General features: G+C 35.5%; 1 protein-coding gene across 2 annotated transcripts in view; it reads left to right on the top strand.

Annotated features, from left to right (window-relative positions):
* LOC118189074 (uncharacterized) overlaps positions 1 to 27,027 on the top strand; it is a 275,823-nt gene that overhangs the window by 229,982 nt on the left and 18,814 nt on the right. For both annotated transcript variants that reach the window (XM_085818172.1, XM_085818171.1), the window contains exon 2: positions 9,884 to 10,072. In XM_085818172.1, the coding sequence (XP_085674298.1) occupies positions 9,913 to 10,072 (160 nt within the window). In that variant the 5' untranslated portion in view covers positions 9,884 to 9,912. The remainder of the gene's footprint in view (positions 1 to 9,883; positions 10,073 to 27,027) is intronic.

The raw sequence follows: 27,027 nt of genomic DNA on the forward strand, positions 1-27,027 counted from the left end.
TGCATGTTCCCAAAGCAAGTAAGGCGGAACACTGAACCTGATAACGTTACTTCAGCCTCTTTTAAACTGTAAACTGAAGGAGGTTGTATGGAACTTTACAAAATAATCTGATCGGTTTGTTTACTCATTAAGGCAAAGGACGCAAGAGGTATGTAAGTAGAGAAACAATGCTTTCGTGCAGGAGTTTCTAAGGCAAATATGCCTCATATTTAATCTTATATAGGAAAACCCACGAAAAGATTCATTCGGCTCGATCTTTTGCTAGAGTTCGAATTCATATCAAACTACCTGTGTTCAAGGATCTTAAATACTCGGGCACCGGTGGACGCTAGAGGGATTTGTAAAGCTATTAGATTATTTTAGAGATTTTATGAAGCAAGTAGTTGAATTTTCAGGTTTCGTTTTTGAGTTTCGTATGAGGGAATTGAGAATTAGACTAGAAGAGAAACACGCTAATGTGACAATCAAAATCGTAAAAAACAACCTTATATTTAGCGTAGGTATAATGAAACACTCAATCGATTTCGAGGGCAGCTAAAGGTCCCTCCTCATCAGGAGAAAGAAATACATAGAAAGAAGAAAATAGGAATCACAGAAACACGTGGTGCTTATCTGCACTGCACGTGGTTATAACTAGATTTTTAATCAGAGTTGCACTGGCCGCCTACTTTTACTGAGCCAGGCTGTCTGATCAAGCATAAAGAAATATTAGTCCAAGTAGTTAAGACTTGGACTAATATTTCTTTAAGAATATTATTCTAATATTTCTTTAAGAATAATAAAGAAATATTAGTCCAAGTAGTTAGAAATATTAGTTAGTAAATTTGAAGTCCAATCCAGTCCTTCCTAATGCCTTTAAAATTCTACTGTCTTAATTCAATTATTTTTGCCGATAGATGGCGTTACCTCCTCGCACTTGGTACTACCAGAGGGTATAAAAATCCGTACAGTGGTTGCTTTCCATTATTTGAAGTTCAGATTTTGAGCGTAATGTGCATTTGCCCTCGCTCCCTATTTTAACTTCGCTAATATTTCTTTATGCTTGATCAGACAGCCTGGCTCAGTAAAAGTAGGCGGCCAGTGCAACTCTGATTAAAAATCTAGTTATAACCACGTGCAGTGCAGATAAGCACCACGTGTTTCTGTGATTCCTATTTTCTTCTTTCTATGTATTTCTTTCTCCTGATGAGGAGGGACCTTTAGCTGCCCTCGAAATCGATTGAGTGTTTCATTATACCTACGCTAAATATAAGGTTGTTTTTTACGATTTTAATTGAGAATTACTTTGCTTTGCGTTTAGTTTCAAACTAGCAATAGCTCGTAATTGAAAACTCAGTGCTAAACTGGCCAGCTTTAATATGAGTTAAGTGTCAAAATAATTTTTAAAAAATGAAAGACTTAGATTTGGAAGTAGATAGGTTAGTCAAAGTAACAAAAAAGCTAAAGTCAAAATACCGTAGTAGAAAATATGCATTTAGAAGGAAAACGTTTTGAGTTAATGGCCGGTAATTTACATATTAAATCCTTTAAGCGTGAAAGTTGGCTTAAATCCTGCCAAAGGTGCGCCAATCGTTTCTGCAGAACTGTAAAAGAACTTACATCTCTTTATTTAATAAACGATCAGTATGCAACCCGCTTCGTTTTTGCTTTTTTTAAATAGGCTTATGAGTACAAACGTCTCGCTAGTAATTGTTCCAGTCTATTATTGTTTTGTGGGCCACATTCAGCTGACCGTATGTGTACCTTGAATACATACTTGCTTCCATGGTAGGATGCCATAATTTTAAAAATAACCCATGGCTTGTTGTCCTGTAAAAGCAGATCCCGAAAGAGTATTATTATGTATTACCAGAACTACCTTAGCAGAAGTCGCCAAACTCTGGCAACCATGCACTAATACTACTTCATGTAACCATACCCACTGTAAGTTGCAATCCGAAAATTCACCGAATTAGTTTTTTCTATCGCCAAACTGTGCCAAGGTGGGGTTGAGCTAATACGTAAGTACCCCAAAATTTTAATCATTCCTTCCCTCAAAATGAAAACAATAACAGATCATTTTTATTCTTGTTTAGAAAAAGAAAACGTCACTCATCGAGTATCAAGCGGGGTTACATAAAACGAAAGCGCATATGTTATGAGTGTTGCTACGTCACGCTCATCTATAACTGTCAATAGATCACGCTCCTTAGCAACAGTTTCACGGTTGACGCAATAATACGTATGCACAGAATGACCATTGCCAAGAGATGAATAAATTAAATTTAATGTAAATTAAATGTTTAACTAAAACAAAACTGACGGAAGCGTAAGTTTGGGAATTAGAAGACGGGAAGTAGTGAGGATTTGCTAATTTAGCAAAATAATAGATTATTAAACTAGAAATATACAATAAATTGAGAGGTCAGGCATTAGAGGATTTGAGAAATTACTTTCCTATTTTAATAAATATAAACAACAAATATACAACTTGTTTGCAAATGTGGCAGTTATAGGAACTGTATTTTTTGCCTGCAAATATTTTCGTTTTAATTTTAGATATGATTAAAATGTTCGCTGATCATGCTTATAAAACAGTTCTATTTGAAACGTAAAAAAATTATTATTAACCAATTATCTTCAACGTAACATTCATCGGAACACACCCATCTTCTCCAACGCTCCTAACATACTTGGTAACACTGATAGAATATATCTTCTGGAAGCTGCCATAGCTGTTGCGTCATTTAAGGTAGCTTAAAGTTTTTAAAAAATTGGAGATATTGTATAAAAATATTAATAACAGAGAACAATGGGATGAGAAATCAGGTGGCAAATAATGCGGTTAGGACAAGACAAATATCTATTTCTAATTTAAAAAAGAGAAAGAAAAAAAATCTGAAAGCTTTCAGATTTGACATTACGCCCAAAGGAGCGTTTTTTTTTTTTTTTTTTTTTTTTTTTTTTTTTTTTTTGACGTTTTGTACGCTTTCTTTATTTATTAAATATCACATTATTGGCACTTAAACATAAAATTCAATTCAACGGCAATATCACAAAAAAATTTTAAAATGTGCATTTTAAAATGATACACAATCTCTTGCGCTGGAGGAAAAAAAAAATTTGTTGTGTTGCCATTGCTCGCTTTGAATCGTTCAGTTTGTTAATCCAAAATTCGTTGAAGTGTTACAAAATATGAAATCGATAACAAACTAAATTCCAAATTTCAAATTAGGGCTTCCAGATGACCATATTAGGTGGAGGATTACGTTATTCAAAATTCGATGGCTCTATGTCCCGTTGTTTTATCACAATGCGAGAAACATACATGCATTTACGCAGATTCTTCATTCCTTAATTTCTTTAAATAAGACAGGGCGATAATATTTGGTGGCAACAATTTGAAAAGTTAAACGGACATTTAAAGTTTTCAACGCAAAATGCCAAAAGAAAATTAATAGCTCTTCTGAGCTAACACCCTTGGGCTAAAAAAATTCTTTGTTCACGCAGCGTTGCTTAGATCCGATATCGCTTCAAATGCTCAAAAGATGCTTTATTTCTTTTTGGACTAGAGCACGAATTGTGCTATGCCGTCTGATAGTTTTTCAAACATTTATTCTAAACAGCTAAACACTAATGTTTTCTAACAACCAGTTCAATTACTGGACCCTCAAAAAACGTAATACGACCATATTTCTCTATAATACTTTAACAATGATATAGCTTATGTTCTATAACAGGAAATAATGATAATGGTATAGAAACGAACGAATTATTTCTATTTAAGCAGTATTTCAAGCAAATGTAATCGTCTGCCTTGTCTTTAAAACTTTTCACCTACTACCTAAGCATTCTTTACTATTTTACATCTTTGAACACACTCCTATAGCCATGTGAGTAAAACCTCTAACTACTGATATTTCATCTCGAGTTCAAAACGAAAAGTTTGAACGCGTAGCCATTCCCAGCAAATTTTTTCATGCGTAACATAAATACAATATAATCCTTCAAGCAAGCATCCCTCCCTTTAGACAGACTTTGCTTGCTTTGCCATAGCTGATTAAACGAGTAAACTTTATCTTTTGGTTTGCAAAAATATTGGCTCATTGCAAAATATGCTAGGTCCATCTGCCTTAGGAGGAATATTTTCGTGGAGGATTTTCTGAGGGAAAATTATTTATATTCATATTACACTTTGGAAACATTAAGCAAATCAGGTCTTCGGTAACTAAGGCCAAACTATCAGTCTTCAGTGGTTTTATCCACTTTACGATTTTTGATATGAAATCAGAAAATAAAAAATCTGATGTGTACACCACATGACTTCCTTGTACGGAATATTAAATTATACGCATTTTTCCTTGCATTTCATTTAAACTTATTGGATTGAATTAAATCTACTTCGCCGACAGCGCATAAACCACAATAGAATAAATGCGTTCTTTAAAATTCACTCTAGTATTTGTTTACCATAGCGACACTCTGGCGCTAGATTCACTTAACAGTATTGTATTTCGTTCATATTATAACTCATAATGCACAAAATTTATATCATTTATTGAATAGAATTATCTAATCGTTGCCACATGTTCTATTCAAATACTATAATAAAGCTAGAAAGATGTATAAAAGAAATTAAGCAGACAAAACAAAAAAGAAACAGTTTTTCACAGACGATTGAGTATTTCCCATTCAATTAATTCAATTCTCCTTTCGCGAGAATGCAAAAATACATAAAAACTCAAAATATCTATATTAAAAATTACGAAGTAAATCTTAAACACTTATTTCCTCGAAAAAATTCCAGAAAGGATTAAGCATGATTTAATTCGCAGTAATAAATGAAGGCGTTATTTTTGTGTTGCGAAGCTTAGTATCTCTAGATTGGCAACAAATCCACTAGTCTGCTGTTTCAAATGTAAACAAACAATAACCGCCATCAAGAAAAGGATTAGCCTTAGCGGCACTTAAACAACTTTAAAATTGTTGATAATTCTAAAAATATTGCATAGAGATTTACTAAAAGCATAAAAACCTTAACCGGAAGATAAAAACAACATAATTCAATCATTTTCAAAGCAAAAAATGTACAATTTTAAAACATATAAGAGTTAAGAAACTGAGATCACTGAGCCGGGTAACAGAGTGGATATATATATACATACGTTCGTACAGACGCCACGAAAAATTCTCTTCAGAATTCATTTTAAAGCAGTTTTATAATTTTTTTGGAGGAAAAGAGTCTTTTATTCTGTCCTTACGTACAGATAATCACGCAAAAACATCGTTAAGTTGCATTCGATAGCGGCCAAAATGGATATTTTCGTTGAAATATGCTGCCTGAAACTTTTCGCGATTACAATACTTCCTTTTTACTTCGTACAAGGAAGTAAAAAAAATGATAGAATTTAATAAAAAAAGTCGTGAGTTCGCTTAAAACCTTACAAAATGAAAGGTGAATTCTACTGGCGAATCTTCCAGTGAAAGAATACATAAAAGATATTTTTATTAACAGAAAAGTTATCGGAATGAAACACAATAATTTGCTAAACCACACTTAAGTAAAAGAAAAGGGAGCTTCTTTTTTTTCGAATCCGACTTTCAATCTAGTCTTTGTCTGAACCCGCATATGAAATGATTGCTTTAGTCCGTACGCCTGCTTTGAGATTTTCAATTGAAACAGAAATCCGGATCCTAACGAAAATGATAGGTCAAAGAAATGCAGTATCAAAAGAAGAGGGATGCGTTGAATGTAGGAAATCAAAGATAAGATTATATCTGCACAATCAGCGAAAGGAGAAAAGAGCGAAAATAATGTGCAGAAGACAGCATCTAGAATAATTAGTTTCTTGTTTAGTTTCAATAGTCCCTGGAATTTTTAAGCTTTTGATTAAGACTAATTTGTGCACCCTACTCGTGATTCTTATACCATATTCTTCATTCCTATTGATTAGACCTACTGATAATTTTCAGCAGGATTTTCCGAGTTTTTGTAATTTTAAAGCTCTTGATTTTGCCTATGTTATCCAACGGATAATGTCAATTTTGTTCAGTTAAGTTATTATGCAGATTTTATATTTTACTGGAGTCACCTATGATAGTTGATCAATTCTTCTGTTACTGTTGGTTTTAATTCTGGTACATGTCGCCCAACCGGAATGGGAATAGTGGTTAGTGACTCTGACTTCCACACCGAAGCGCTCAGGTTCAAATGTCAAAAAAGGCTAATGTATAGTGTCTGTGTGGCATGTGGTCACTCTAAAAATGCGGCAGGCCGAAAATCCTCTCTAGAGGCTGGTGGTAGGGGAAGAGAGGTGAGAGACCGTCGCACACGAAACCACCCCTCCGCATGTCTTGTCTCAAAATTGGGGGCGGAACTGAGTTAAAGTCGGGCTGTGACCTGTATGGTGCTCAAGGTCATGCCAATGACAGGAGCATTCGACTTCTGGCCACGATGAATGTCTTGGGCTTGTGGTGACCATTGTCAGACAAGTGAGGATTGGTAACAATATCAATAACAACAGTTCTGATACATGGTTTACGGTAATTTGACTTCATAAAATTGACTTACTTACTTAAAATTGACTTCATAAAATTGACTTTTCTACTATTTTTGTCCTTATTCGAAAGGCACTCGAACAAACAAATTTAAATAGCAACTGAATACCTGAGTGAATGAACAAATCAATCTAAATTTATACATATTAAAGTTATTAAAAAAATAAAAAAAGGAAAATTCATTGAAATCTTTTATAAATTTACGATTAAATTTGTTAAAAACCCATAGAATTCGAAAATTTTCAGTCATAAAATTCCAAAACCGTGCGCAATCTTTACTTTGATTTTTGTGAAATATTAATTTAAATTTTTCTTATTATTGTAAATCTTTACAAAGACTGGATTTATTACATTACGGCGAAGCACGTTAGTGCTATCTGTCTAAGGGTAAGGACGCTTTCATGAAGAAATAGCTCATATTCAATTTACACAATGTGGAACAGAAAGAAAATTGGCATGCAGCCATCTCGTCCTTCAGGACTTGGAGCAGTGTCGAATAAGCAGTGCTCAGCAATCTTGTCCTATTAGTTTGTTATAAGCTAGATCTAGCAGAAAAATTAAAGTGCTTTTTCGAGGATGGTATAAAAGCATTCAAATATTTCAACCTATGTTAGATACCTTATGTTGCTACGAATCTGACTTGTCTGATATTGGCCAGCACAAGGCCACGATTTTTATCGTTGCTAGGAGTCAGATGCGCCTGTCATTGGCAAAGCCACATATCTTGAGAGACAGCACCATGGAGGTAAGAATAAACTTCCTACCTCCATGGACAACGCTGTTTGGAGCGAGATCGCTCCCGACCTAATGCAACCATTGTGGCGCCAAACGGGATTAGTGCCACCCCAAAGTAATCAATCAACCATGTTTCGACACCACTGCGCAAGGGCAGACAAGGCAGTACCAGTACGGTACGGGCTCTTGCCAGCCAGTACGAGCTGGCAGTACCAGTACCAGCTCTCGGGACAGAGTAAAGCTCGGCAGGCCCTGCCGAGCCTTACTCTGTCCCGACAGCCCTCAGGCCTTATGTGAAGTCTGTTATTATGCCCCCGTGGTTGAAACTGCCTAAGTACAGATCCTAACCAGTACTTCCCAACCCCCGGGTGGAACCTCCATGGACAGGACAGGACAGGAACAAGTACAGGGGGCACCACACCATCGCCATTGACAACAATGGTATAGCCCCATGCACTACCTCTCTAGCGTACCGCCCCTTCCACAGGGGACCTGATTACGGCAAACATAGGACATAGTACTAACAACATATAAGACATAGCACAACATACTTTTACAACATACTTCGACACATAGGACATTGCATTAACATATTGTTACAGATTATTTACAGTGCAAGAAGTTATGTTCATTATAGAGCTTGTTGGTTTTGGCACCGCCCCTTCCACAGAACCTCCATGGACATGCGACATGCGACGGAGGACGTGGGCACCACCCCTCTACCAATACGGTTAATCGGTATAGCGCCACGTCCACCTTTATCTAGATAATCATACGTGTTCATTGGGCTAATATACTAATATATAAACATACATACAAATTTGGTACTTCATACAGTGGCGTTAAAGCTAATTAATGTTAGACACTGGATAATACATTGCCATGTTACAACGTGTATGCAAAAGCATGGATACGATAGCATATATACATAACGTGTGTACTCATATGTTGAGTACACTATGACCCTTTGAAGCATTATCATTAGATTACAGAAGACATGTACATACTGAAATATTAGGTGCGCAATGTTATGCTGGAATAGGTAATTAATACAGTGAATTAAAAGTTAGACCCTAGATTAGTACTGTGTAGTACAGTGTCTTTGGTCCAATTAATTTTAGAGTGGGGCTCTAGTTAGTTCTTTGCGATACGGTGCCGTGTTACAGGATAAAATGTGCAGATGCATAGTTACATTATCATACATACAGAACATAAATTCATATACATATATACAGACACATTAGGTACATGATTATTCAGTGCGTAATAGATGTATATTAACTATACAGTGCCAAGATATGTGATAACACTAGTAGATACATGGGTACAATTACATATAAACAATGACATACACAATTACATATAGACAAAAGCGTGTATACCTCCATGGACAGCACTTCCGGGAGGGGGGAGGATGAGTCCGATCATTTCCAAACCCTCTTTTCCTACCACAATCCTCTTGAGAGGACTTTCGGCTCGCCGCACATTTAGAGTACTCCCATGCCCCACAGACTACGCATTTACACATATCCATGCATTCTCCTGAATTCGAAGCCGACAATTAAATACACTTCTTGAATAATAACTTAATGTGTAATGAAACTTTCTGCTTCCCCTTCCCCAAGAATTAGAGGGATGTTTGATAAATGCAGAATATTTATTTAGTTGAAACATAATGTACTCTGTTAGACATATACAATAAACCAAACAAAATATAAAACACAATTTTCTTTAATTCAAATGTAATAAAGTAAATTATTTTTGTCCTTTCTTTAATTCTGTTATTCTAGATCAAATTACAGATTTATAAATATCTGATGATTTACATTTGCAAATAAGGTTACGGTTGAAAGCTTTGAAAGACAAAATTACGATACTAAAACATTGGTTCTCATTGGTTAAATATGAGTTCGAAGTTATTTTCCAAACAATCAATAAGACAAATATTCATTATGTATTTAAATTTTTATCCGATTTACTTTCCAAATTATTGATAATTTTTATTTATGAAATATAGTCCAATGTTTGATATATGGACTTCATATTGTGAAGAGAATCTAAAAATTTAAGCAAAGGGAAGAAAATATCATTATTTCTATACGAACGAGATTACGGTTAAATTTTCGATATGTAAATTAAAATTACTTGTTTCAAAATAAATTTCATTTGTGTAACACTGTAATTTATTTTCATTTTCTATTAGCAATTAATTTACTTGATTTTTCAGGTTTATCTAATTTATCAATTAGTATAAATATAATCCATTTCTAAATCTAATTTGAAAATAATATTAAGTGAATAACTTCACTTTTTCAATAAATTAATATATCTGTATAAATACAGAATCCAATGAGTTCTTATTACTTTACGAAAAATATTTAAAAAATTTAAAACTTGAAGTAGTTGCGTATAATTATCGAATTTAGTGTTTGAAATTTGGTTACGAGATGCCAAAGGTCAAAATCGTTGATTTGATGTCAGTTTTCTTCTTTGAATGACGTATTAGGCTTGTACCTGTAGTTGACCTTGACTGGATGCGTAGTTTTACTATATGTAATCAAAGTAATGTCAAGATTCTTTCGCTGTTCTCATTTCGATACATTTTTGACAGGAAAGAAGCGTCCAACGTTATAATCGAAGATGGCTAAACTCAAATATGAAGTACGTCCCATGGTGAAGGAAGATGTTCCTAAAGTTTTGGATGTGTGGAAAGAAACAGGAATGCAGGAAGGAACGCATTGCCTTTACACTTGGCTGGAAGTTGATCCTGAAGGATTTCAGGTGGCTGTGACGGATTCAGGTATTTGCCCGTTTAAAAAAAAAAAAATTATTATCATGCGAATAATAACTGAATTTCTACTTTTTTTATTTAGTTTAAAAGATTTTACCTTTCGCATGCGTAAATTTAATGTGTTATGGATTTCCTAGCCTTCAAAATGCTGGACTATTTCAGGAAAAAGACTTTCCCGTTTTAAACACAACCTTTTTTAAAGTCCTTTTAAAAAAGAGGTTAATTTTATAAAGCGTTATAAATTCTATAGCTTTAGGTTTGAGTGAGAATTGGATCAATTTGTGGTACTAGACGGTGAATAAAAAACGAAAGTTAAATAACGTCAGAATTTAAAATAAATAGTATTGTTTGGTGATTTTTTAAGTTAATAATTTGAAGTCATTTAGTAAGGATGGATATGATTGATTCTTTTTAACAAGTTTTAGAAGTTTATTTGTGTTTTGAGGTATTTCTATGGCTTAAAAGAGTATTTAACTTTCCTTCGTAGCTTTATTGCCCACCAGCGGCCGAGCGGTAACGTCGCTGAACACTGGTAGTTCGGTCCGAGGTTTGAATCCCGCGAACGGGCTGGCTGCATGGGCGTTTTCGTGGTTTTCCCCATGTGTAACGTGTATATGAGCCAGTTTCCCTTAGAAAGTCTTCCACGAAGGCATCCCTCCCTTAAGGCAGATAGCCCTCGAATGCTTTGCCGTAATCTAATAAAACCAAACCAAAACCTTCGTAGCTTTGTCCACCTTCAAACGTACAGTAATCTACCAAACTATAAAAATTTTCAAAAGCAGCGTGAAGATAAAATCTTTAAATTCTTATTTCATTGAAAATAAATTTTTCTAATTAATTTTAAATTTTTTAATAAAATTAATATTTTTCTTAATTAAAAAAATTAAAGTTAAGATTATTTTACTAGAAAAATCTGCATTTGTCTTCGCCGAACCTGTAGCCATCTGTATTTCATGACAAACAACTCGTGTGTAGATTAGTAGTAGTAATCCGAGTGCAAATTTTCCCGTTTTCATTTCCTATTGTCCTTTGCCTTTTTAATGCAACAAATGAAGGAAAAATATAACAAAAATGTGAGTGACATGTAAACAAGGAAACTCACTGAATATAAAAGACCAAATGCCTAAATAATTGAAAGTTACGAAAATCAAGAAAGCCAGTGCTTTGATCTGCATATGAAATTGCGTTTCCTGAAGCATAACAGTAACTTAATTGCATTGACAATTAAGTTACTGATATGCATTATGATACAGAAAGTTTTATATAAATATACAGACTTAGAATTTTGAAAACTGAATTGAATAATAAATGCGGAAACCCCTTTTTATAGATGTACACCAGTGGACATTCTTAAATAAATGTGTGTTTAAAAGATAAAAGAAGACAGTGTCCGAGAGTTCTTTTCTTCACAAATTTGGTCTCGTCGTCTTAAATGTTTTCTCATCAGTTAAATTTTTGCGAGTTAAATAAATTTAGCTATGTATGATAAGCTTTTCAACCTCGTGTTAAAGGAAGGTCAAGTTCGAGTAGAAATTAAAATTTAGTGTTTTTAGTGGTGATTAAATGCATATTAGATATTACTTTGTGCTGCCGCCCAGACGGTACAGTTGTTAGGGAAGCCGACTGCGATACCAAAGGGCCCGGGTTCGAATCCCGGCGAAGTCATGGTTGTAACTCTCCGTCCGCTCATAGGAGATCGCCCTTGGGTGAGCGGTGTGATTGCATCCTAGTTGACTTAATTACCGCGAATGGACTTACGGCATAAAATTGAACTATCTGGTAAAAATTTTATGCAATTGTATCCCTAACTCATTTATTATCACATAAAATCTAAAAATTACGCATTTAGGATATTTGTTTGGTAAATCTTCAGATTATGGCAACTTGGCGATTTTTGGCGACCAACCCTGCTACAGCAATCTGCTAGTTTGTTTTTGGACGCCATTTTGTTTTCACGAAGAAAAGGCAATTTTTTTTATTCAACATTTTTTCCAACGATCTGCTAGCCGAATTACGCTTATGCTAGAACTTTTATGGAACAAAAGTGCTTAATCATGACGAAGATTACTTGCGAAACTGGGAGAAAGTGCAAAATCGCCCATTGCTTGCCGCGGTTTTAAGAATTGCACATACACGGTATCATCCACGTACACGTCGACCAATTTTCACTTAAAAAAAATTCCAGAATTTCACAAAAATGGCATTGCGCACACTCTTGACTTTATCCATGTACACTGCTAAAGTCCTAGCTTAATAACCTTTATCGCCTTACTACAATGTCGCCAAACTACCTGTTACCATATTCCAAAGATTAGCCAAATTTGGATTTAACTAAAAATTTATATGAAACGTTTTCTTCCATGGTCTATATAAAACAGCCCAGCAAATGCGGTAACTGGTTTCTTTTGTAGGAGTTTAGAAAACAATATTCAGGGAAAGCACGTTTTAACTGTGAATAACCGCTCAGCAGCCGCTGAACACTGGCAGTTGGGTCCGGTATTCGAGTCCCTGCGAACGGTGCCCACCAGCGGCCGAGCGGTAAACTCGCTGAACACTGGTAGTTCGGTCCGAGGTTCGAATCCCGCGAACGGGCTGGCTGCATGAGTGTTTTCGCGGTTTTCTCCATGTGTAACGTGTATACGAGCCAGTTTCCCTTAGAAAGTCCTCCACGAAAGGCATCCCTCCCCTTTGGCAGATAGCCCTAGTGTGCTTTGCCGTAATTAAATACACCACCACACCACCCTGCGAACGGCCGACTGCGTGGGCATTTTCGTCGTTTTCCTCATGTGTAACGTGGATATGAGCTAACTTACCTTAAAAAGACCTTCACGGAGCTCCCTCCCTTTCCATGTAGTCCTTAAGGGCGAAGCACGTTGTAAGCAAAATAAAAACAAACTAAATAACGATTTAATCGTATAGTCAATTTTATCCGGACTTAAACGTGTCAGTTATTGATTACCAGAAATGGATTTTGAACAAAAGCAATCTATGCAGCTAAAATTTTGTTATTAAAGCATAAGGGAAATTTGTAGATTAGTATACGAGAGGTTTAAAATGGAAGCGAGGTTTAAGGCAAATTGAACGCAGAACTAAAAAACGAAGTAATGTATGGAATGTAAAATAGCACGGAGGCTCATGGAACATAAACCATGAAAAAATTCAGAGTTTCCTCAGCTGAAGATTGAATACATGAATATCGATCGTGAGGAATCGGCTTATTTTGCTCTTCAGCAGGAAACCTCAGTAAAGAATTCGTACCGGCTCGAAACAGTAAGATTTATAATATTGCAAATACAAGGAATCAAATGGAACCAGAATCCTTTCCTCAAATACGAAAGGTAGTGACTTGGTTAATTATGCCAGGCAGCTATTTGAATAGCTATTTCAGACTAAGAACCTTCTAATTCTAAGCAATTTTGTTCTAGATATGTCTTTTCAGAGGACTTTCTACGAGTCCGGGTAGGATTTGCGGAGAGAGGTACATTAAGACTATTTATTTAACGAATCGGTAAGGTTAACTTTCTCGTTTTCACTTTATATGTGGGAGAAAAACTAAGTAAAGGTCCATGCACCGAGCCCATTCACCAGAGTTCAAACTGGAAAAGGGAAACTCATATTTAATGTTACGACTGACGAAAATCATAAAAGTAACAAAGCCATTTAACTGAAAATATCACATCCTGTGATGCATTTACTATTGCTTCACGACTTTAATCTCCTGGGTACTGGTGAGTGAGGGAAAAAAAAGAATGAGATAGAGGTACTTACGTATTATCGCAACCAGGTTGGCGCTATTTGTAAGTTTCAGTAAAAAAGTTTGAATAGAAAGAAAATGTACATTTATTAATTACAGATAATTTTTAAGTTTTTTTATATTATTTTGTTTTAAAATATAAAATAGCAATTAAACCCTTCCGGTTTCGAATTTGAATAAGTTGTAGAATTATATTTTCGGCGGAAATCTTTTGGCTATTGCTTTTAGCACTGATTGAAAACTGTATTCGCCATAACCATGTACACGTCAACTTATTTTTATTTTAAAAAACATCCCAAAATTGCACAAAAATGGCATTGCGCGCACTCTTGACTTTATCCATGTACACTGCTATTTTCTCATAAATTACAAAAATTTGCACGAAAATGCAGGAAAATTTTGTGAATCTCCACATGCTCTTTTTACAAAACTACGTATAACACGTAGGGTTGCCGTAAGTAGGGTCGCCAAATTTGGCAATTTATGCGAATTTTGGCTTCGTTGCTATAATACGTAAGTACCGAGATATTTTTCATTACGCGCCAAACAGTTTTCTCTAGAAAGATATGGGCATAATCTTGACCTTTCCAGCGACTTATTTCCGTCTTTAGTTTCTTTCTATTAAGGTAAAATTTCTTTAAACATGAATATATTTTAGGTTAGTTATTTCAATAAACAAATAACTGAACAGAATGGTATACTTAAGCTTTGTATCTCAGTACTTTGGAAAAGAGAATAAGGTACTATTCGGTTTTGAGGGCCGTAAAAAATCGCCAAACTATTGTTGATGCCAGCGCTGCCAAAAATAATTGAGGCAATCCTAATGCATGAAAGGAAGTATAATAGTAAATAACTAAGATTAATGTTTTAATTTAGATGAAAAGTTAATTTCATATAATACTTTTTTATTATAATTTATATAAAAAAGGCTGAACATGACTGAATGAAAGCATAAGAATAAATAACTATTTCAGATCAATTATATAAAAATTGCTAAACATAACTGAATGGTTGCCTGCATCGCTATTTCGCTACCGAGTTATCGCTAAAGCATAGTTTCATCTCGTTGGTTGTTCAAACATAATTTTCTATAATGAATGATGCCTTTTCTATGAAAAAATTCTCGGTAAAGTGCAGAATCACCCATTTTTTTGTTTGCGGCTTTTTACAAGGGTAAAAACAATTGGATTTTTGTCAATTTTCTTTTACTTTTCAAGTGAAAATAGGTCGATGTGTATATAAAGTCAAGGGTGTGCGCAGTTCCATTTTTGTGCAATTCTGGGAATTTTTTTAAAATTGAAAATAGGTCGATGTGCACATGGATACCGAGTATGTGCAATTCTTAAAAACTCGTCAAGCAGTGGGTGATTCTGCACTTTACCCAAAGTTCTATTGCCGACTTTTCGTCATGGGCAATTCCCAAATTCTTAAATACATAGGATATCAAAAAGGATTTAAAAATTAAACTAGTATTTCAATGGCGTCTTAAGAATTATAGAACTGTATAAACTTACGGAATCTGAAATCAGCGCGTACGCTAAATTTGACGCGCTGTTAAATGGGCGCGTTTGCTAGATTTTGCGCTTTTGCGTATACATTTTCGCTGCAATTTTTTTACGGTCCTCAAAACTGAATAGTACCGAGAATAATTTCCTAAGCTATAACCCATTTTAATGACTACCGATAGGCAACGTTGATGCTTATATATTTTTGCTAAAAATTGTTTGGGATCGTTTATTATGGCAAAACGCATTAGAGCTTATCTGCCTAAGGGAAGAGAACCCTTCATGGAGGACTTTCCAATGGAACTTGTCTCGTATACACGGTAAACTAAGAAAAACGCCCATGCAGCAAGCCCGTTCGCTTGATTTCATACCCAGATCGAAACTACCAGTGTTCAGCGATTTTACCGCTCCGGCGCTGGTGGACTTATTGTGTGATGTGATTTACATTATAGTGAAAATGATTCCGATATGTTTGAAACGCTTGTTTCTGTAAGAAATGAGTTTTCTAGTCTTCGTTAAGAAATGTAAGAGCTCACGAGAAATTTCAAATTCTTACACGTAAAGACTATTTTAAGAGTCAGGTTTCTTGCCTAATGCTACATTTTTATGAACAGTATTAAACAGACTGTCTGATGTATCTTATGAACTGTAAGGAAATTTTCCATTATATTTCAGAATTAGTATATGTACTTTAATATTTGAGAAACTTTCAATTCTGCCCTATTTCAGTATGATTACCTTCAGTATAAAAGTTAATACATGTAAGGGGCTTATATTAACACAGATTTAGAAATAATCATTTTATTACGCTTATTTTTTTAATCCGCTAAAAATTTCTTGCTCAAGAAACTGCAATTTAAAATTATTTACAGCACAGAAAAATTAAATTACATTTAAATATGAAGCTCTGTTTAATTTACTACATTCAAGCAATTAAACATCTGTTTTCTAGTATACTTCTCGATCTTAGGAGGAGTTACTCTAACAACTTGAGTTTGCAATGGTGACTATACGATGAAATTTCAAAATTACTTTTCCTAAACGGATCTTGGCCCACCAGCGGCCGAGCGGTAAAGTCGCTGAACACTGGTAGTTCGGTCCGAGGTTCGAATCCCGCGAACGGGCTGGCTGCATGGGTGTTTCCCCGGTTTCCCCATGTTTAACGTGTATACGAGCCAGTTTCCCTTAGAAAGTCCTCCACGAAAGGCATCCGTCCTCTTGGGCAGATAGCCCTAGTGTGCTTTGCCATAATTAAATACACAAAACACCTAAACGGATCTTGGCATAATTTCTACTATCTAAAGTTTTATTTGAATAAATTCCTTTAAGTAACTAATCCTGTTTAAAAAAAAAGGCAGCATTTTATCAATGAAAATAGTTATTGTTGTAACTTAGAAAATCTAATTATAGGTAAAACCTTTCAGGATTTTCTAAATTTCGTAAATTTCAGAGTATAGACTACAGTCTGATCTATGTTTTGTTTATTTCTCCCACCAGCGGCCAAGTGATAAAGTTCCTTGAACACTGGTAATTCGACTCGAATTCGAATCTCGGCGAACAGGCTGGCTTATGCGATTTTTCATAGTTTTCCATATATGAAACGTAAATACAAGCCAATTTTTCTATTATCTCATTCCCTCCTTCGGGAGCACTCAATTTATTGGCCCTCCGATTCATTGGCCGATCGGGCATTATTTACGAGTCACTGTTCAATCAGTCAGACTTGCATTCCCAAAATATGTCGATATTAAATAATCGTACAAGAGTATTTAATCATACAAGATCATCATTTTGTTGAGCATTATTAATCTTTTTCTTTTGACTGGTTTGGACCATGGGTCATCACTTTGCTGGTGGTATGAACTACTTTGAGTTTTTGGCCAGTAAATCAAAATGCGCCTTGTGGCCTTTCATGGTAGTTTGATTGGTTTATTGAAATCGAAGCAAAGCATGCGCTATTTGCCTAAGGGGGAGGGTTTCTTCGTAGAGGCACTTTCTTAGGGAAACTGGTTTGTGTACACGTTACGAATGGAGAAAATCACGAAAACTTCATGCAGCCAGCCCATTGGCCTGCAACCGAATTCAGGTCGGAACTACCAGTGTTCAATGACTTTACCGCTCCGCCGATGGGGGACTTTTTTTCCCTTTTGAATTAAATGTTTATCCATTTCCTTTTTAATGGCTATTTTCAACTGATAATTTAATGGAAGTATGGGAAAACAGCGACTTGAGTTCCCAATTAAAGATTTTCATTTATATCCATTTTTTTGGCCCTAAATGTTTTCCAGAATTAGTGTGCGGCCTATAATCTAAATGATTAATTTTAAAGTAATTAAAATTCTTAAAAGCAATTTATAGACATGAATTATATATTTAATTATTTTATAAACTTGTTATTGTCTTATAAACCAAAACTTGATATTTAATTGTTTTATAGCTAAACCCCATGTTAAATATATTCAGAGGAATAAATGGTATTTACATGTTATCTCTACTACCTTAAGTCGCCAAATTTTTGGAAAATGCAAAACTGTCAAACGTATACATAACCATTCTTCAAGCAACTATGCTCATTAGTCCTTCAGTCAAGTAACGTCGCTATTTCTATATGCGCTCTTTGAATACAATAAACTTCGAACGGTTTTTAGAAAAATCGTGATATTTGTCTTAAACTCGCTTTTAAAATAGTCGCTTGGGGGAATTTGCTACCAGTAGAAGAAACTGCGGTAAAATTTCTGTAGGAATACAGTATTCTGCTGCTACTAAATAGAGCAGTGATATGATGCACATGGTAGATAACTAGTGTATAATGCGGAGTTTATTCAATTAAAAGATATTTCTTAATAATGTCGCTGTGTAAACGGAGAAAAAGAGAAAAATGTATTTTTAAAGTATCGTATCTTTATTTAATAGTAAAAAATTTTTAATATGCTTTCTTTCGATATGTTAATGTTCGCGATGTGTTAAATACGTTAATTTTAGATATCGAGTCTTGAAAATCGCCAATTTTTATCCGATAAGTAGTTTTAACCTTTGAATCCGTAAACAACCACCAAATTGCGCTAATTTAATTGGAATCGTCGAAAATCTATTGAACGTGAACTATAAACAAAAACAAATCTATTAATTTCGAAATATGGCAAGACAAATTTGGTTTAATCAAGGCACGAATATACTCTACAAGGTCTTTCACTGAATTCGAAGAAAGGTAGATAATTAAAAATTTTATTTTGTCCTAAACTCGATGGGATCCTACTTCAAAAGCTTAAGGACCACCAGCGGCCGATTAGTAAATTTGGTAAAGTTGCTGAACACTAGTAGTTTGGTCCGAGGTTCGAATCCTGACGAACAGTCTGGCTGCGTGTGCACTTTCGTGGTTTTCCTCATATTTTAACGTATGTACGAACAAGCTTCCCTTATAAAGTCCTTCACGAAGTCATCCATCCCCTTAAGCAGAGAGCTCTTGAGTGCTTTGTCATAACGTATTACCGTTGTATTTACCGTTGTTGCTGTATTTCTACATAACTCATCGCATCGTTCTCATTTCGTACGATTTTTATTTTTTCCAAGTAAATTGTTTCAGAAAAGGGATGCAGCTGCACAAAGACAAATAAGTATTTTCTCAAACATCAAACTAATGCTATTTAACTTTAGAATCGACTAAAAGTAAACTAAACTCGGCGGCTCAAACAGCCCTTTTAGAGAGCCATGGCTCGGCAGTGCCTTTCTAGACCATGGGCTGTGGGGTGCTTGTGCTTATTTGCCTGGACAAGTGGTCAGCTTGTCGCAGGTCTCCATAATTCTTAAGATGATATAAATTTTGTGCATTCTGAGTTATAAATGAATAAAATGTATCTCTGTTAAGTGAACCTAGGGCCAGAGTGTCGGAATGGTAAACAAATATACTGAATTTTAAAGATGTACTGAATTTATTTTACTGAATTTATAATATACTGAATTTTAATTTGATTTATAATATACTGAATTTATTTTATTGTGGTTTATGCGCTATCGACGAAGTAAATTTAATTCAGTCCAGTAAGTTTAAATGAAATGCAAGGAAAAATGAGTACAGTTGAACATTCCGTGCAAGGAAGTCATATGGTGTACACATCACATTTTTTTTTTTTTTTTTTTTTTTTGTTTTCATTTAAACAAACAACTGTACATTTTTATCAGAAATGTAAATTAATTTGATAGCGATTGCTTTAATTAAAGCACTATTTAAAACAGATACAATTAAGTAGTTCACAGTGTTTATCTGAGCAATCCGTTTTCCTCTTCAAACAGTAATTTGATTTCCATGTTTCTGGGCCCACTAAATGGTTAAAACCAATTAACACCAGTAGTTCATCCCAGATTCTAGTGCCAGCCACTTTTTCTTTGTCTACAAAAAGGGCAGCTCTAACAGAAAGACTTCGCTTGTGTCGCAGCTTGATAGAATTATTTGATTATTAAATCTACCAATCGATCGAAACTTTCTTTCGCATTTTTGAAGCATAAGAGCGTTATGACTGCTTCTAATTTAGAGAATTTACCGATGGTTCCTAGCAAAACGTTATTCAAGCGTAGATGTAATTATAGAATTTTATTTAGACTTGCATGCACCGATTTCCCATCATTAACATTCTAAAGTCACTTGAATAGGTTCATCTTTGTGTCATTTCTTGGTAGCATGCTCTTTTTCATTAATTTAATGAGAATTTATTTTCTTTAACAAGTGAATATTCCTAATTTTATTTTAATTAATAATTCTCCGTTGTTTTGTTAACTTACGAATGTACGTAATTATCTGAAGAGCTGCGGTTACGATATACGTGAATTTCATTTATACAGAACAAATGCTTTTTTATTCGAAAGATCGGTTTTCCTTTGAAGTATTCCATTCGGTAATTATTAAAGTAATTACCGATGTTATTTCTATCGCTTATGCAAAAAAACGTTATTCGTAATGATTTATTAAATGTTTTTTCAGCGAAGGTTTGAAATCTCGCCATTGACAAGATTTCAAACATTCGCTGAACCTTCTGAGATATGAATTAAAACCTGTGCCGTAGTGAAAATGAAAGGCCTAATTGTTAGCAACTTCCTGCAGTTAATTACATTTACGTCAGTTACTCTGACGTTCTACTCAGCAGACTAGTTAGTGGCATTTTTATGTTGTACAGGCGTCCCATATGCTACGAATATGAAGCGGGAAGCAAGTTATTTATATTGCGCTGTTAATAAGCATACGCATATTAATAAATCCCATATGCTGTTGCCTATCCATTATATATATTATAAATTGGTAATTGAATAAATTTCTCCTTCATGTTCAGTTAGGAAAAATGATTTATAGATAAATACAAGAACAAAAAATCTGATATGTACATCACATGATTTCCTTGTACGGAATATTAAATTATACGCATTTTTTCTTGCATTTCGTTTAAACTTACTGGATTGAATTAAATCTACTTCGTCGACTGCGCATAAACCACAATAGACTAAATGCATCCTTTAAAATTCAGTCTATTTGTTTACCATAGCAACACTCTGGCGCTAGGTTCACTAAACAGTATTATATTTCGTCCAAATTATAACTCATAATGCACAAAATTTATATCATTCAAAGAATAGAATTATCTAATCGTTGTCACATGTTCTATTCAAATACTATAATAAAGCTAGAACGATGTATAAAAGAAATTAAGCAAATAAAACAAAAAACAGTTTTTCACAAACGATTGAGTATTTCTCATTCAATTAAGTTCTCACTTCGCAACAAGGCAAAAATGAGTAAAAACTCAAAATCTGTATTAAAAATTACGAAGTAAATCTTAAACACTTATTTCCTCGAAAACATTCCAGGAAGGATTAAGCATGATTTAATTGGCTATAACAAATGAAGGCGTTATCTCTGTTGTTGCGAAGCTACGTTTCTCTAGATTGGCAATAAATCCGCTACTCTGCTGTTTCAAATGTAAAGAAGCAATGGCTGCCATCAGAAAAATTATTAGGCTTAGCGGCACTTAAACAACCTTAAAATTGTTGATAATTCTAAAAATATTGCATACAGATTTACTAAAGGCATAAAAACCTTAACCGGAAGATAAAAACATAATTCAATCATTTTTATAGCAAAAAAATGTACAATTTACTAACATATAAGAGTAAAGAAACTGAGATCATTGAGCCGGGTAGCAGAGTGGATCTATATATAAATATATTTGTATACGTTTGGTGCGGCCGATTGCAACCAAAATACTAGGTGCACATCTACATGTTATAGCAGTCCTATATACAAAATTTCAACGTTCTAACGTTGAAACGAGGCTACTCGTTTTTGAGTTATGCGAGATGCGTACATACGTTCGTACAGACGCCACGAAAAATTCTCTTCAGAATTAATTTTAAAGCAGTTTTATAATTTTTTTGGAGGAAAAGTCTTTCATTCTGTCCTTACGTACAGATATCATGCAAATACATCGTTAAATTGCATTTGAAAGATGTAAAAATGGATATTTTCGTTGAAGTATGCTACCTGAAACTTTTCGCGATTACAATATTTCCTTTTTACTTCGTACAAGGAAGTAAAAAGCATGATGCAATATTTTTATAAGATTCTGAAAGCTTTTGGCTCCTCCTATATGTTATTCAATTTGCTTTGAAAAGCAAAATTTGTTATGTCAAAAATGATAAGGACACAAAAGAAAGTATTTTGAAAAAAATCTTTCCGAACAAATCCTGATGAATTTTACTTGAATTTTTTTATTAGTTTCAAAAAGGTGAATCCAGTGAACCATTTAAATAGTTCGCATAAAAGAAAAAAATCGGTTTGAAACTCTTCTACCAAAGTTATATAATTTCTGTGGCTACGAAGAAAATAGCACCAAATTTTAAATTGGAAAAAGTATCTGAAATATTTTTAAAGGGAAATCTGATTTATTTATACAGTGTCCCCAAATTATAATGAGAATCTTAAGTAAACTTCGGGAAAATTACATACTGTTGTTGAAAATGTTTTTACTCGCCTATATTAAAGTGCATAAATTGCTGCATCCTGCTTTATATAAATTTATGAGGGAAAATTTCATTTTAGAATTGCAGGCAACTTATCATTTATTCTTAATTTATATGAATTTACTATTTCTTTTATAAAAATAATTTATTCGCACATGAATGTAAAAATGTTTGATTTTCCCTATAGTAGTCTAAAACTGTGTCGTTCAACAAAAAATTTCCCATGTTTAGAATCCTTTCACTCGTGACATGAGGTTGTTTCTCTTCTGTCTCAAAAGATCCTATTTTTAACCACGTATAGCTATTTCAAGCGCTACTGACACAGTCTCTCTGTAACATGCTTAGCATAGGAAGTCTGAATATTTGAATGAGAAATTTTACGGGGAGAGAATTTTACACAAGAGGTGTTACCTTAAATGTCTAAAATTGAGGACGGATTTCAAACTGATACGAAATTTTGAGCAAATTAACATGATTGCCAATTACGCAAAGTATCAATATAATAAAATTCTAGAAAGCCTTTTCTACATTAGGGGATATATACTTATTTTTGAATTAAATGTATTTCATTTCCACCAATGGATTTCACTAAATATTATAATTCATTCAGTATCTAAAAATGTCACTATTGAAGGAAATTAATGCATTTCAAAAAATAAAAATGCAGTTATGCGTTTCATTTCATATTGTTGCGTGCGTACGGGTTCGTTATGAAATGAATGCACAAGTCCGATGAAAAATGAACAAAAATTTATTATTATCACAACAGAAATGCTTAAATTTTCTCAAATTATCATGCAGTATCACAATATCTCACAGTAGTTATCTTTTAACTACTTAAATGTACAATAGAACGTAATTCAAAACAGCTAAAGAACGCTAATCCGCGAATTCGCTATAATCAACAACGGCAGTTTTCTAAACAACAAACTAAGCAACTACTACAAACTGAGATGTTTTCCTCCTTTTATAAGATTTTAAAATCACGCGCTAGAATTTTCCAGTACTTTCTCGAACTCAAAACGAGATATTTATTTAATGCACGCGCTCTTGTATTTTTAATTTTTCCGGCTTAGCTTTCTTTTAATATTCGTCACGCGCTGCACTGCGCGAGAAATAAAACCATTTAATTTATAATTGAACTAACATTAGCTTTTTAAATACCAAATTCATAACACTGCCCCCTTCCCAAGGACTGCACGTCCCGGGCAGTACAATCCTTGGACAGGAAGCTAAACTAACAACTGTGGCATAAATGCAACTGAGGCATAAACGTTACATTACAATATCAAACAATATAAACAATAAATGCAATAACTAACTTAAACAAATCAAATGCTATCAAATACTAAATGCAAATCAAATACTAAATGCAAATCAAATACTAAATGCAAATCAAATACTAAATGCAAATCAAATACTAAATGCAAATCAAATACTAAATGCAAATCAAATCAAATACACATTTATAAACAAAAAGGACCATGGTCTGATACTATTTACAATTATTTACATTACGTACTATGGCCATAGTAATGAGCTAACCTGTCGTAATGAACGACTTTAGGTTTAGAGTTCGAAGATTTACGAATCCGAACCACGACGTCATTCAGCCTTTTTAGGACTGTATACGGGCCATCCCAAGGTGACTGTAATTTCGGACAAAGTCCTTTCCGTCGAGTCGGATTCCACAACCACACCTTGTCTCCTTCGTGGAACTGATGTTCAGTAGCTCTTGTGTCGTAGCGGGTCTTCATCTTCTCCGTCGCCAAGTTGACTCGCTCTCGTGCAAAATTGTGCATCACTTCAAACCGGGCCTGGAGATCTTGAATATATTCCTCAGACGATGAAGGAGCATCCGGAGGGCGGCCAAACAATAGATCACAAGGCAGACGAAGGTCACGACCGAAGAGCATCTGTGATGGAGAATAGCCGGTAGTCTCGTGGACAGCACTGCGGTAAGCCAGTAAAAAGAGTGGTAATTTCTTGTCCCAGTCCTGTTGGTTTCTATAAACCACTAATGAGAGGTTATTAAGGATGGTTCGATTGAACCTCTCTACCATGCCGTCCGACTGGGGATGCAATGGCGTCGTTTGAGTTTTGTCAATGCCGAGTAGTTTGCATAGTTCTTTGATTACTGCCGAGGCAAAATTCCTTCCCTGATCGGAATGTAACTGAAGAGGCACTCCGAACCTGGAAATCCAGTGCTGTATCATTACCTCAGTTACTGTGAACAGCCTCTTGATCAGGAATAGGATAAGCTTCAGGCCACTTGGTGAAGTAATCAATGACAACGAGTATGTATTTGTTGCCATCAGCAGTTCGTGGCAGAGGTCCCAGGATGTCAAAGGCGATACGTTCAAAAGGCGCCCCTACGTTGTAACGTTGCAGCTTGCCTCGGCTGCGTCTCCTCGGTCCTTTCCGACCTGCACAGGCATCGCAAGATCGGCACCACTTTTGCACGTCATCCTTTGCATTATTCCAGTAAAAGCGCTCACGAACTCTCTGCAAGGTCTTCATTATTCCAAAGTGACCTCCAGTAGGGGTGCTATGTAACTCTTTAAGGACATCAGGAATGCGGGATCTTGGAAGTATAAGTTGCCATCGGAACGTCTTCCCATCATCCGATTCGAATTTCCGGTATAAGACGCCGTTTCGAATGTGAAGTGAATCCCAGAGTGCCCAATATTGTTTGGTTGTAGGACTACAGATAGAAATGTCCTGCCAGGTAGGTTTTCTGTTTGATGACTCCATTAAATCAATTATGGGTTTAATGTCGCGGTCTTCCAGCTGGTCTTTCCTGACTTCATCATCACTCCACGGTTCTCGATCAGCTGATGTTGATGTTGTAATTTGTCTTGCGACCGGAGTCAGCAGCTCGTATTTCGCTTCCACCCTGGAACAATATCGGCAGCTTTCTTGGCAAGGTCTTCTAGACAGGGCGTCGGCGTTTCCGTGTGATGATCCCTTACGATGACGGATAGTGATGTCATATTCTTGAAGTCTCTGTATCCACCTGGCTATTTGACCCTCAGGATTCTTGAAATTTAAAAGCCAGGTCAATGATGCATGATCGGTGCGGAGCAGCAATTTTCTGCCGTATAGATAGTGATGGAACTGTTCTACAGCTTTGACTATGGCGAGCAACTCTTTCCTGGTGACACAATAATTCCTCTCCGGTTTAGACAGGTACTTGCTCCAGTATGCCACTACACGTTCTTGGCCGTCTATTTCTTGGGACAAAACAGCACCAACACTTTCATTACTCGCGTCGGTGTCGAGAATAAATGGTCGGTCAAGCTGAGGATACGTCAGGATTGGAGCAGATGTTAAAGCCACCTTTAAGTTGTTAAATGCATCCTCGCATTCTTTTATCCACAAGAACTTTTGGTTGCTCTCTGTCAGCTTGTGTAGGGATCTTGCGATGGAAGAAAAGTCCTTCACGAATTTCCTATAGTAGGTGCAAAGCCCTAGGAAGCTTCTCAGCTGATGGACATTTTCGGGACGTTTCCAGGATTTAACGGCTGATACCTTTTCAGGATCCGTGCGCACACCTTCTGCAGAGATGACATGTCCCAGGTAAGTCACTTCCTTTCGGAACAATTTGCATTTAGCGGGACTCAGCTTCTAATTGGCTTCTTTCAGTTTCTGAAGCACCTTCCTAAGATTTTCTAAATGTTCTTCAAAACTCTTTCCGACGATGATGATGTCGTCCAGGTATATGAGGCAGGATTCGTAGGAAAGGCCTTTCAAAACAGTTTCCATAAGACGTTCGAATGTTGCCGGCGCATTACACAGTCCAAACGGCATGACCTTGAATTGCCCAAAGCCCTTGTACCGTAGTAAATGCCGTCTTTTCTCGGTCTTCAGGCTGTATTTCTACCTGCCAATACCCACTCTTTAAATCAAGTGTTGAGAACCACTTGCTGCCAGAAAGAGTGTCTAGAATGTCGTCAATTCTAGGAAGAGGGTAACTGTCTTTCTTCGTAACCTCATTCAACCGGCGATAGTCGACGCAAAATCTTGTTGAGCCGTCTTTCTTTCTGACTAGGACGATGGGAGATGCCCATGGACTTACTGAAGGCTCGATGACATCGCTTTCTTTCATATCTTTTAACAGTGTTCGCACCTCTTCCTGTTTAGCAAACGGTAGACGTCTTGGATGTTGCTTGATCGGGGGATGATCGCCGGTATCTATTCTATGTTGTGTCAAACTAGTTCGACCCACGTCAGAAGACGAGCGGGAGAAAACAACTTGAAGATCTTTAATGACGCGATCGGCAGCATTCCTCTCTTTATCGTTTAATTGCGCATTCTGCAATAACTCAGATGTAATTCTCTCTGAGGACACGGATTCTTGGATGTTACTCTTTCTTTCAACGGTGGTTACTGGAGTACATGCTGCAACCACTTCACCTTTCTTAATAATTCTCCCCTTCTCAGTTACATTGGCGACTCTCACCGGGATAACCGTTCTGGATAGGTCGACGAGTGTTGAGGCTACTAGTACTCCTTTTGGGCTATTACAGTTATTGGGATATTCTATGATGCCGTAGCGGAAATTTCTGTTTTCGGCTATGGATCCAGGAAGTAAAATTTCTGTTCTTGCCGGTATTGTGATATTGTCTTGTGCTATGATTTTATGGACAGATTTAACTTCATCATTGACTCCAAATAACGCTATGTCCTCAGATGTAGAA

Source organism: Stegodyphus dumicola, chromosome 6 (genome assembly GCF_044657685.1).
Source record: "Stegodyphus dumicola isolate Sdum_Otavi_A_Nest chromosome 6, ASM4465768v1".
NCBI classification, from domain to species: Eukaryota; Metazoa; Arthropoda; class Arachnida; order Araneae; family Eresidae; genus Stegodyphus; species Stegodyphus dumicola.